Raw genomic sequence first — 13,657 nt, 5'->3', positions numbered from 1 at the left:
TCTCATACAATATATTGAACTTTCCTGTGTACTTCAATTTTTAATTCCAGTAGCTAAGTAATTCTAGGTATTTCAAAGGTTAAGTTATAATTATTAATTATGGCAACTTTTGGTGCTTTTTGTTGGAATGTAACATCATATTTCTTGTAATGTTAACCATTGCTTTTGTTACTGAACTTTTAAAAAAACTCATTATTTTAGTAACTTTAACATTTTTATTCTTTAGTAACATTCATAGATAGCATTTTATCATAAAATCTTAATATAGCTATACCCATTATAAACTTAATATTAGAAATTAAGAGGTAGGATCAGCAGATGGCGAAATGTTTTTTGTTTTTGTTTTGTTTTGTTTTGTTTTTTTATTTTGAGAGGTTTTTGTTTAGGGCCTGTACACTCGCCAGAAAGACAGAGATAGAAAGCAAGAAATCATCCCCCGGTGGGACGTGGCCATGCCACAATCTCTTCTCCTCCATTCTCCTCTCTGGATCTTGGGCACACATGCAGACACGCCTGGAGTGAGTTTAAGCCACCGGGTCCAGAACTTGAACCGCAGTCGGCTATGTGGGAGTTCAGCAACATAGCCATAGCCATTACGCCAACTGCTGGTCCCAATGGCGAAATGGTTACATTGCTAAACTCCCATGTAGTCAACCATGATTGGAGTCCTGGGCCAGATGTCTTAAAATTCACTTTGGGCACATGTGCATGCATGCCCTAAATCCCAAGAGAATGGAGCAGAGGGAATTGTGGTGTGGCTGTCCCCCGGGGCAGGGGGGCAGGGGTAGCGGTGATTTCTTGCTTTCTGTCTCTCTGGCGGGCACATATGCCCATAGCAAAAATCTCTCAAAAAAAAAAAAAAAGAAATTAAGAGGAAAGATGGTTAAAATGTTTCCAAAGACATTTTTATTTTCATCGCATATGGTTTGATTTTTCTGATTTTTCCTCACCACAGTCTTTCAGCTTCAGTGTTAGAGGATAAAGAGGCCATTTATTCTTCAGGATTAAGAATTGTCAAAACAAACAATCATCTATTTTTATCTTTTATTGTGATGTATTTATATGCTAGCAATTTATGAGAATAGTACCTTCTTATTTCAAAGCAGTTTATTTTTTTTAAAAGAATTATTTATTTATTTATTATTGTTATTATTTTTCACATGAATTTTGCCAAAGACAGAGAGAGAGAAAGAGAGGGAAAGTGAGAAAGCAAGCTACCAGGTCCTGGACTCAAACCATGGTCAGTCATGTGGGAATTCCAGCACCTTAACCACCACGCCACCTGCCGGCCCCGCAGTTTATTTTTTTATGAACTTTATCTCATATGACTAAGTAGCAAAACTATAAGGAGCGTTCTTTTTTAATATTTTATTTTGATAGATATAATATTGTTAGTCAAGATCTATTTGGAGTTTCACATACTGGTCAGATTTTGTTAGACTGATAAGTATTATGTGTGAGTAAGCAAAGAAATAATGTTTTAAGAAATTGTTTTAGGACAGTAATATTCTAAAATAGTTTATTTTTACTTATTTAAGTAACAAGCATTTATTTGGAGACTTTAACTTTTCTAAAAAGAAGTCCCTTTTTCTCATTGAGATTTGTAGTGCTCTCTGAATGGTCCATCATTATGGTTTACATAATTAAAATCTCTCAAAAATTTATAGTCTTAATATATGAATACTGCTTCCTTTTCTGCTGTTTTTCTTACTCTGTACTGTCTTTTGTTCAAATTCCACTGAATTTAGTTCTATGTTGTTTTTTTCCTCATTTTTCTGGAAACTTAAAAATAATAAAAAAGGTAAGATTGTGGTGATAAAATTCTCATACATGAAGGGTTAAAAATGAGCCCAGCCCAGCTGTGATGATGCACATGGTAAGGTGCTGCATGATACTGGAGCCATAGAGAAAATCCTCCCTGGGTCAGTCTGAACATGCTGGACATACCCTTGAGTGTGCCTGTGGTCCTGGCTGACTGAAAGTTTGCAGGGGGATCATGGTGTGGTGAGACTCTGTCCAGGGTACCTCCCTCTCTTTCTCATGAAAGAAGTAAATTAAAAAGAAGTCAATTGGTGCTCTTAAAAAATTTTTTTTAACAAACCTGTTTCAATATTGTGTTGCTTATAAAAATTGTCTAAGCAAAAAATACATTAATTGAAATATTTATAGTTGCCGAAATTTCCTTTTGAAAGTCCAGCTTCAGAACAGGTAGTGGTGTGGTGATTAAGGCAACTAGATCCCGTGGTCAACTGTGGGGTTTGAATTCCAAACCCAGTGGACTGAAACACACGCCAGGCATATGTGTGCGTATATTCAGAATCCTGAAAGGAGAAATAGAGAAGGGACTGTGGCATGACCATCCCCCTAGAGGGAGTGCTTTCTCACTTTTCCTGTTTCTGCCTCCATCTCTCTCTGGCAAGTGCAAGTGCTCTCTACCAAATTAAAAAACAAAATTACTACTTCATCAGAGGGTGGTAGTGGTGGTAGAGCTTAGAGGGATTGTATCAGTGTAACTATTATTTGTGATTCCAATTACTCAAGTAGATTGTTAGTCTAGGTATCTTAACTATTAGGTTGTCAGAAAAGTCATGAAGTGTTTTCTATGCAAAAATGGATCATGACCTGCCCAACAACCCAATAGAATCCTCTCAAACTTTTCATGTAACTTTTTGGTGTGTAGAACTAATCTTTTATATCCTTCTTTTTATAATAAGTAGGGAAAACAACTTTTTACTGTTTGTTTTATTTATTTCTTATATAAGAGAGAAATACAGGGACCTCTGACAAATCACTGCACCCTTAGCCTTCCTTCCCCAAGCCAGCCTAGGAACATGGACATGCTCATAGTATATGTCACATGTTCAGGTCGACCCAAGAATTGAACTCAGATTCTTGTATCAGCAGCAGCACCCTACCTTCTGTGCTACAATGGCCAGACTGAATAGGAAAATATTTGCGTTTCTAGACACAACCTACTTCTTGATATATTTCAACCTACTTCTTGATATATTTTTATTATTTTTAGTAACACTTCATCAAGATTTCATTCACATGTCATATATTTCAACTATTTTAAATATACAATTCAATGGCTTTTAGTATATTCACAGTTAAGTAATTTCAAAAGGAAATTTTGGCAACTATAAACATTTCAACTAATGTATTTTTTGCTTAGACAATTTTTATAAGCAACACAATATTAAAACAGGTTTGTTAAAAAAATTTTTTTGAAGATCACCAATTGACTTCTTTTTAATTTACTTCTTTCATGAGTCAATCTCCACAGTCAACTTTAGAGCATTCTCATAACCCTAGTAAGAAACTCTGTACTTATTTTTTTCTCAAGAAATTTTTGCTATAGGGCATGTGCGCTCACCTGAGAGACAGAGGGACAGAAAGCAAAAAATCACCCCCCAGGCCATGCCACAATCCCTTCTCCTCCATTCTCCTCTCAGGATTTTGGCCACGTATACATATACACCTGGTGTGAATTTGAAGCCACTGTGTCCAGGACTTGAACCGTGATTAGCCACATGGGAGTACAGCACCTTAACCACTATGCCACTGCTGGCCCAAAACTTTGTACTTATTAACAGTAACTCTTTCTTCTTCTCTAAGCCATTGGTGACTACTTTCTACTTTCCATTTCTGTAGATTTGCCCATTCTAGACACTTAATGCAAATGGAATCCTATAGTTTGTGGTCTTTTATGACTGGCTTTCACTTAACCTAAGGTGTTCAAGGTTCATTGATGCGGTAGAATGTGTCAGTATTCCATTCCTTTTTATTGCTGAATAACATTCCATTGTGTATCTATTTCACATTTTATTTATCCATTCACGAACTTTGAGTGGTTTCTACTTTGTGACTTTTATGATTAATTCTGTGGGAACACTCACATACAAGATTTTATGTGAGCATTCGTTTCCTTTCTCTTTGGTGTGGACCTAGAGTGGGCCATATGGTAGATCTGTATTTAGTCTTGAAACTGTTAGAGGTACCAACAGATGGGGTCACAGTTATGTCACTATACTCCCACATGTCAACTTGTGGTTCAAATCCCAGACTTGGTGACTTGAAAAATCACACCTGGTGCGTCTTCATGTATGCCCAAGAAACTATGAGGAGAATGGGGGAGAAAAGGATTGTGGTGTGGCCATCCTCCCTGGGAGTGATTTTTTTTATTTTCCTGCTTACTGTTTCTGTCTCCCTCTGGTCAGCATATGCGTCCTAAGGCAAAAACCTCTAAAAGACAAAAAAAAAAAAAAAAAAGGAAAAAGAAACAGACTGTTTTTCAGGTGTCCACAAATATTTCTTTTATTCTCACTTATTTTTCATCCATAGTGGATTAATTGGGTGATTGGCTAGGATCCAGACCATCAGCTTCAGTTCCAGGGACCTGTTCTAGGACAGCTTTAGAAAAATAGTTTAGATGCCATTTTAGGACAGCTCTAGAGAGCTATTTAGAAGCTGTTTGGGTACATGTCTCATCCCTTTTCCAGAATTCATTTTTCTTGTCCCCAAGTGATTTAGACAGCATAACCAATAGAAATGCTTGCACCCTGTTCAGTATGAAATAGTGGAGCTGCAACTTTCCTTTGTTGCTTCCTTGTAGAGGCTCTGTCAGAGTGCTGGCTGTGGATAAGTGGACCGTGCAATATAATCGTTTCATTACTGTTTCAGTGAACATTATGGGCCAGGCATTGAGCCCGAATACTGAAGGAAATACATGAATAACACTTAGTATTATTATGTTACGATATTATCATATCCTCATACTATATTTCCATATGTGAAATACTATACTTAATACTTGGTAAGTTAATACTTATTATACTTATTATAGATAAATGTGAGACAGTGTGGTAAGAGTTACCTAAGAAGGGGATCAGCAGATGGTATAATGATTATGTTGCTAGACTTCCACGTAGTCAACTGCAGTTCATGTCCTAGACCTGGTGTCTGAAACCTTATGCTGGGCACATATTGTGTGCATGCCCAAAATCCTTAAAGGAGAATGGAGGAGAAGGGACTTTGGCATGGCCATTCCCCCAGGGGGTGATTTCTCACTCTCTGTTTCTGTGTCTCTCTCTTTTTCTCCGGCCAGCACATATGCCCTATAGTAAAGATGTCTCTAAAAAAAAAGAAGTTTACTGCGACCAGCAGGTGGCATGGTGGTTAAGGTGCCAGACACTCCACATGGCCAACCACGGTTCAAGTCCCAGACCTGTTGGCTTACTTTCTTACTTTCTCTCTGCCTCTCCTTCTCTCTGGTCAAATTAAAAATAAATGAATGAATAAATAAAATTATTAAATAATTCTTTTTTTAAAAAAGTTACCTAAGAAGTAAAATTTGACTCTGATAGAGCCTGGGAGTTTCATAGGTAAAGAAGCTGAAGAAGGGCTGATTCAGATTGTCTCAGTGGTGTTAATACAGTAAATTGGTGACTGATATTTGAGCCATACAATAATACTAATATTTAGTAGTTACTTAGACTTTTTTTTTTTGTTTTTTTTGTTTTTAGTTTTTTGTTTGTTTGTTTGCCATAGGGCATGTACACTTGACAGAAGAGACAAAGAAAAGGAAAGTTAGAAATCACCTTCCTGGGGGATGGCCACACTGAAATCCCTTCTCCATTTTCCTCTTAGGATTTTTGGGCATACATGAACCTGGCGTGATGGGATCTGGGACTTGAACCACTGTTAGCCATGTGAGAATCCAGTGCCTTAACTCATCATGCCACCTGCTGACCCCTATGTAGATCTTTTTCATCAGTACATTGGTTATTTTGTGATCTCTTTCCCCCTCAAAAAAAACAAGAGGTTAGTCATCATTAACTTTTCATTCGGCTTACTAATAATATAACATTGATTAGCTTTTACTTTAATTCTATTAAGTTTTCAAGAAGCTTAGTTTTTTTGATAAAGTCTTCCATTATGAAACTACATGTCTTTTTTTTTAAAAAATTATTTATTACATGAGTAACAGAGAGCACCCTAGACAGGTTCCTGATACTGCAATCCACCCCCAGCCTCAGCCAGTCCCAGATCATGGGCAAGCTTGTGCCCAGCATACTCAGGGAGGCCTCCTTGCTTGAACCAGGAATCTTCTAATGTGGAATTGCCTCACAGAACATTGCATTTTACACTGCACCATCAGGTGGCCCTAAGAAGCTTAACTTTCTATTGTCACACCACAACAGGACTATTAGCAGAATATTTTAAAAGCTGTGTGAATATGTTATTAATCTTGAAATGTTTTAATTATTTTGTTTGTTTCCCAAAGGGATGTCCGTCGCTTAGTGGTGGCCATGTCTAGAGCCAGACTTGGACTTTATATCTTCGCCAGAGTATCCCTTTTCCAAAACTGTTTTGAACTCACTCCAGCTTTTAGCCAGCTCACAGCCCGCCCACTTCATTTGCATATAATTCCAACAGAACCTTTCCCAACCGTCAGAAAGGTATGCCTTCTTTCTTCATTTTATAGAGGAGCATTTTCTAGAATGGGAATTGGGATTCTATTACAGGTGACAACATTAGCTAGGGACGTCATGACTGGGTGGCTTCATCCACTAAGCTCCTATACTAAGGAACTGACTTAGATTTTCTTTATAAATATATAACATTTATTGAGTGCTTACCATGTAAAAGGCAGTTAATTAGCTCTTTATATACACTAACTATCTCCTTTCAGCTATAATAGGTTTTCTTATTAATTCTACTTTACATATAGGGAAACTAAGCATCAGAGAAGTTAAGTAGGTTGGCATGTGTTAGGAAGAGGATCTAAGGTTTGAAGACCCAGACAGTCTGACTCCAGAGTCCACATTATTTATCACTGTACTATAGACCGCCTCTTTCAGCTTTGTAAGGAGAGTTTAACTATTCCCTTGATGACACAATAATAAATAGTTTGGTTTTAAGGCATTTACATTTTGGAGAGACCACATTGTACACTGGAGAAAAAGACAGACCTTGAGAAATACCACTCCCGGTCAATCCCCTCTCCTTTCTCCCTGTTTGGTTCTCTTTGATTTCTTGCTTACCCTTATATTACCTTTTTACAAATGAGCACAGATATCTGTTTGTTTTCTTTTCAAACATGAAGGCTCACATATTAGACTTTTGGGCTTTGACTTTTTTATTTAATGAAATGCCTTGGAGACCCATTGGATTTTAAATAAAATTGTTTTAAATGTCCACTTCTTCCCCCAGCCTCTTAAAAAAACAATATTAAGTTCTGTATGTTTGTTTTATAATAATGTTAATTGCCTTTTTTTTTTTTTTGGAGAGATTTTCACTGTAGGGCGCGTGCGCTCGCCAGACAGAGAGAGACATAGAGACAGAAAGCAAGAAATCACCCCCCAGGGGGGATGGTCACGCTGCAATCCCTTCTCCTCCATTCTCCTCTCGGGATCTTGGGCACGCACGCACACGCGCCCAGCGTGAGTTTTAAGCCACCGGGTCCGGGACACGAACTGCGGTCGACTACGTGGGAGTCCAGCGACATAGCCATTACGCTAACTGCTGGTTCCCAATTGCCTTTTTAAAAACTACTTTCTAATTCTCTTTTTTATTAGGTCATCAGGAAAGTCACGATGTATTTTTCTATGTAAAAATGTATCATGACTTTCCTGATGACCCAATTAAAAGAATTGCCGCCGTGGAGGAATAGGAGAAAAAGGGTAGAGAGAGAAGATGGGGTGGGGTCACATAAAGTACTCTGACTCTGCCACTTCTTATAGTTCAATATTTTGTGGGCTGGCTATTAAACAGTCAGATCCCTAATAAGAGGTGTGGGCTGGAGCCTGAGTGTCTCTGTACTTAAGCTCTCTGAGTACTTCTGTGCTCGGACTGCAGGGACACGCCTGGAGAAACCTGGAGGGCAGATCCAGCAGTGCCCCTGAACAGGAAACTTGAAACTGGTGCTGTAGACAGCACCCTTGGAGTCAGGTGCTTCTGGGACTGAGAGCATCTCCCTATCTTCTGCTTTAGAGACAGTTTTGGGTGCATCTCAGCAAAGGCAGCTCCCAGCAAAGCTGCCAGAAAACAGGCCAACAAGAAGCTTTCTGCGTTCGAAGGCAGTATTCTTAGACATGATAGCATGGTAATTTTTCTACACAGAGGTTGAGACCATTGCAGAAAGTGACCATTAATCAAAAGAGCACCTGCTTACCAGCAGTACTGCCGTCCTGCTGAGTTTCAAGTACTGTTTAATGTTAAATATTTCTAATTTTGTGAACATTAAATAGAATGAATTACAAATGGAATTACCTTTCTTGCTGAAGTCCTTTTTAAACTCACACACTTGCATCTTCTGTCCTCTAAACCCCAATAGTGCTTATTCTTAAGATTGAGAAATGGACTTGCATTGAAATATTAGCTTCTAGGGATTTTCCACTTAGATACTTAACTTTCTTTTTGCCTTTTTTAGAATGGAGAGAGACCATCTCATGAAGTACAAATAATTAAGAATATGCCCCAGATGGCAAACTTTGTATACAATATGTACATGCATTTGATACAGACTACACATCATTATCATCAGGTGAGTTTTCTCAAAGTGACTCTTATTTTCCTTAAAGTAGAAAGAATAGTTGGGCTAGCCCCATGGTCTGATGGTTAAGGGAGCCTGGGTAAATGGGACAGAAGCCTGGTGCCCTGCTATTCCCTCCCTGCTATGGCTTAAAAATGTAATGGCTTTTGGGGCCAGCAGGTGGTGTGGTGGTTAAGGCACTAAACTCCCATATGGTAGACCACGGCTCCAATCTCAGACTTGGTGGCCTGAAAAACCCGCCAGGCACATTGTGCATGCGTGCCCAAAATCTCAGAAAGAGAATGGAGGAGGAGGGATTGCAGCATGGCCATCTCCCCAGCGAGTGATTTCTCACTTTCTCTCTTACTGTCTCTGGTGAGTGCACATGCCCTATGGCAAAAAACTTTTCAAAAGAATTTAAATAGTATGTTAGGAAAATGATATTAATGTGAGAGCTTAGCTTTATAAACCAATGCTTTTCATTTATATTTATATTGGTGCTGTCTTTTTTTATTAGACTTTATTACAGCTGCCACCTGCTATGGTAGAAGAAAGTGAGGAGGTTCAAAGTCAAGAAACAGAAATGGAAACAGAAGAAGAGGCCACAGCTGCTGAAGTTGACATCACACCCAGTCTAACAGATTGCGGCTCTAGGCAAGAAACCACAGCCTCTCAGACTGAGACCACCCCTGATCAGATTGGGACCACCCTTGATCAGACAGGAGCTAGTTCCAGCCCAGAAGCTGTCCCTGTTCTGTCTGAGATCACCTCGACTATGGCAGAGCCCGTAACTGCACTGGCCTCGGCCAGCAGCCCTCAAGATGCCACGTCTGCCCCAGCAGAGACCAAGTAGCTGACGTGTAGCCCTTTTTTATGGAGGACATTTCACTGATAATACCTTCAGTAAAGCTGATTTTTGTATTTTATGTTGGTCCTGACATTTTAATGGTACTAATTAATGTTCACCCTTTATTTTCACTAACTGATGCCAGTTTCTTGAAAAAATACATATATATAATTGTGTGTGTGTCTGTGTGTGTGTGTGTGTGTGTGTACGTGCATGTTTTAGTGCCGTATATGTGTGCTCACCAGAGGGAGAGAGAAGAAGCACCTCCTGAGGGGAGACCATGCTGCAGTCCCTTCTCCTCTTGGGATTTTGGGGATACCACACATGCATCTGCTATGTCTATCAAACCACCCGGTCTGGGATTCGAACCATGCAGTTGGCCACATGGGATCTAGCTATCTTAACCACTACACCACTGACTGGCCCTTTTGGATATATCTTTTTAAATTGTATGTGTATGATCAACTCTAGTTGTGTTTGTGAGTCAGAAAGGTAAGTAACCATGCCTTTGATATTTTGATCACTAGATGAATGTATCTGTAGTCATGCCTATATTAAAATAATTTTCTATGCAGTATATAAGACAAACTAAAGAAAAGGATAGTAATACACTGGAATTAATCATAAATACCCTTAAGCAAATGTTGGGGAGGAAAAATTGGGGAGGAAATGGTTTATTCTTTCATATTGTCAGATACTCTAGTTCTGTTTCTTTTTTTCTCACCTTTCTTTGCTGTCTGCATTAATTATTAATGTCTTTACATTAATGTAAATGAATCTGGCGAATCAATCTGGGCAAGAAGCAGGATCCAGAGTTGGGGCCATGAGAATCAGCAGACTGAACTCCTGGGTAGGGGATAGAATTCTCCCAGTGCAGGGGGGTCTGAGTTTTCTGCCCTGTTTAGTTTTCTTAGTAGATAATTAGCCACCAAGAGGCTTTCAGGCAAAACATGTTCCAAGTATGAGAGGGCAGAGGTAATAGGACCTTGCTAATCAAGTGTGGTTGGTCAACCTGCCACTTTGGCATCCTATTGAAGTTCAGTGGAATGCCAACTTTGAACTCTACTCCAGACCTATTAAATCTAAATCTGCACTTCCACAAAGTCCCCAGGTGATTCATATGCACTTTGCAGTTTGAGAAGCACCATACTGAGATTACTGGCCTCACATGAATGAGGCCATAATGGTAGAATTAACAGTGAGTGTGACTGATGTTTTCTGACAAGGTTCTTCTGCTTATAACATCCCTGGGCATGGTGGACAGAGCTGAAAAAAAGCAATAGATATGTGTATGTGAGAGGGAGAAATTATCCACTAGTTTTCTCTTCCCCATTTTGATCATCTGCTAGAGTAGCTAAGAGAAGCATTTCCCCAGAGCTTCCCCCCTGGTACAACCTATGGGATTGACCATGTTCAACAACTGTAGAAATAAGCAGTAACTGCACACCACCACTGAGCTCCTGATTCTGACATTTCAGGGAATGATTAATTGATAGGGAGATTAAATCCAGAAAGTCAAATCAATTATATTTTGGATTGGGTAGTGTTTGCTCAACTCTGCCAGCCTATAGTGGCTGTGATTCAAACTCCTCTTAGCATGTGCCTTACTGCCTCAAAGCACTTGTGTAAATGTCGGGTTAGGATGGGGAGAAATGAAAATGAACAGATGATGAGTGAAATGACAAGGAAACAATCCCAGGAAACCCAGGCGTATTTGTTACCAGAGCAAGGATCAAGCCTGATAGTCTGTTACATAATTTCCGATAGAAAAATTTGAAAGCAGGTGTTATGGGCATCTATATGAGGAGTAGCACTCACAGAATGATTTTCACTTGTGAATATATGGTATCATCTTTTTTTTTGGGGGGGGAGAGGTTTTTGCTATAGGGCGCGTGTGCTCGCCGGACAGAGAGAGAGAGACAGAGAAAAGGCGAGAAATCCCCCCCTAGGGGGGATGGCCACTCTGCAATCCCTTCTCCATTCTCCTTTCGGGATCCTGGGCATGCACGCACACGCACTCGGCGTGAGTTTAAGCCACCAGGTCCGGGACGCAAACTGCAGTCAACTACGTGGGAGTCCAGCGACATAGCCATTACGCTAACTGCTGGTCCCTATATGGTATCATCTTAATCAAGAGGGCGGATACTTTACTGTATTACCATCTTTCCTCGAAAATAGTGATGTTATTTATCTTTTAGAAGATACGAATTAATGATACCTGTAACCAAAATAAGTAACCCTAATGCTACTTTTCCATTAAGTGAACTGTTTTTCAAACACTGTACAATCTCTCTTGTCCAGGTGATGGTACTTTTTTATTTGCTATGTGATTCTCTTTATCACCGAAAAACAAGTTTTGGTAAAAGATGGGTAACTCCTTTGCCTTGGGTTAACTCCTTTGCCTTTGACAAAAGAATTTAAAAAGAGGTGATGGCAGTGGAGTTTGAATGATTTTAAATAATTTATTTACTGGAAAAGCCAGTGTGTTACAGTTGACTATGGAATCAATGAATTTTTAAAGGAATTTAGAAGATTATTTTTTAAAACCAAAAAGCATGTGTGTACATGCCACAGAGAAAGAAAGCACCCCTCAGTGGGGCCTGGTCACACCACAGTCCCTCTTCCTCCATTTCCTCTTTCCCATCAGGATCCTGGGTGTACACACAAATATCTGGCATGTTTTTCAAGCCACCGGAACTTGAAAACAGGGCTTGAACTGTTGTCAGACATGTGGGTTCTGGCTCTCTCCACAAAGCACTTACCACCTACTGTGCTATGGGGCCACCCTTACCCTTATATAAAACAATGAGGAAAGGGAATCAGATAAACTTAGCTAGGGCGGCAACTGTGGGAAATGGAGTAGATTGTAATCTTGGAGCAGTGTTTCATTTTTTTCAGTCAAGCACAGATGAGTGCCACATAAATTTAGATTGTGTTTATCTTGGTTTACTACAAATGCAGGTACTCTAGCCATGTGACTTTCAGATTAGTGTTCTGTTCCCACTGATCTCCATCCTGCTTTTCGTATTTGAATACGTCATGATTTTGGAATCTATTTTTAAGAAAAAAGATAAATGTGACAGCCAAGAGAATGAGGATGAAATGAAGCAATTCAAGTATTTAGACTTTTTTCCCCACAGAATGCTGAGTTAGAAAAGTTTATTATCAGCAGTTGAGAATAAATAGCCCCACTGATTTAGGCAAATGAGATCTAAACATTATGAGGACTCTTGAAGTTGGTGTAATGATAAAAGTTGAGATGTTTTGCTAGAAACTGAGAAAACAGTCAAATGAGCCATTAGTGCTCCTATAAAAATGTTTGTCTTTTTTTAAATCATGAGACAGCACGATATCTGTAAAAATTGTATAACAGACTTTGGACACCCATACCTGACTCCCGTTTTACCTAATTTGTTTATCAGCATTTGGCTCAACCTTAGACAAACTTTATAAGCTCTCCAGCCCCTAGTTTTCTTTACTGATAAAATGAAAAAGACCCATTTTGTTTCTATCTGTATGTCTGTTACATGGGATAATGTTTATGAAAATATCTAGCACTTAGGTGCTCAGTAAACCCCAGTTCCTCTCCATTTTTCTCCATCACTTTGTGTATTAAAGGGTATGGCTGACTGATCCTTTGGCCACTTAGCGTGCCTCTAATCCAGGAGACAGAGGATGATCGGGAAGGGAACACACAGCACAGCTGACTTTTTTAAGGATTATGAAAAACCAAGTCTGCCAATTGGGGATCCCTGAATCAGTCATTGAGGATAGTTTCTGCTGAAATTATAACCCAGGCAAAATGGTATAACCAGAGGGAAGACCTTAGGTCTCATCATGTTTCTGATAATGAAGCTGATGACATCTGTGAATTCTGAATTATGTACTGCCCAACTCAAACCATCAGTATTGCTGCATTTACTTAGCTGTGTGCCTTGAACACATTATTTTCTTTGTAGTTTATAATCACTCATGGTATTTTTAGAGATGTTTTTTCAATGAAGATGATATTAAAAAAAAAAAGATTTTTAAAAAAGAGTTGACCCTTATGCATGATCCAGAAAAGCAGTTAAAGACAAGCAGTGCCTTGCTTCCTGTGAAAAATGCTTGGCGGTTAGCCTTCGTAATTATTAAGCAATCATGTTAATAAATGTTTAAGAATAATTGAACTGGAGCTGTACTGAGCCAAGGATGGAAATGAAAACATGTGAGGCTATTTTTTCTCCATCCACTGGTACTCTTTAGTGGGTTTTAATTAAGTGGCATAGGAAGAT

General features: G+C 39.1%; 1 protein-coding gene and 1 pseudogene across 1 annotated transcript in view; both read left to right on the top strand.

The window, feature by feature from the left end:
* Positions 1-9,462, top strand: part of AQR (aquarius intron-binding spliceosomal factor) — a 111,892-nt gene extending 102,430 nt beyond the window's left edge. The window contains exons 33-35 of the mRNA XM_006141698.3: positions 6,287-6,461; positions 8,435-8,548; positions 9,054-9,462. Coding sequence (XP_006141760.1) covers positions 6,287-6,461; positions 8,435-8,548; positions 9,054-9,389 — 625 coding nt within the window. The 3' untranslated portion in view covers positions 9,390-9,462. The remainder of the gene's footprint in view (positions 1-6,286; positions 6,462-8,434; positions 8,549-9,053) is intronic.
* A 2,960-nt stretch (positions 9,463-12,422) lies between these two features.
* LOC102499947 (spliceosome-associated protein CWC15 homolog pseudogene) overlaps positions 12,423-13,657 on the top strand; it is a 5,021-nt pseudogene continuing 3,786 nt past the window's right edge.

Source organism: Tupaia chinensis, unplaced genomic scaffold (genome assembly GCF_000334495.1).
Source record: "Tupaia chinensis unplaced genomic scaffold, TupChi_1.0 Scaffold000062_1, whole genome shotgun sequence".
Classification (NCBI taxonomy): domain Eukaryota; kingdom Metazoa; phylum Chordata; class Mammalia; order Scandentia; family Tupaiidae; genus Tupaia; species Tupaia belangeri.
Note: the sequence above shows the minus strand (reverse complement) of the source record. Positions and strands in the feature narration are given on the sequence as shown.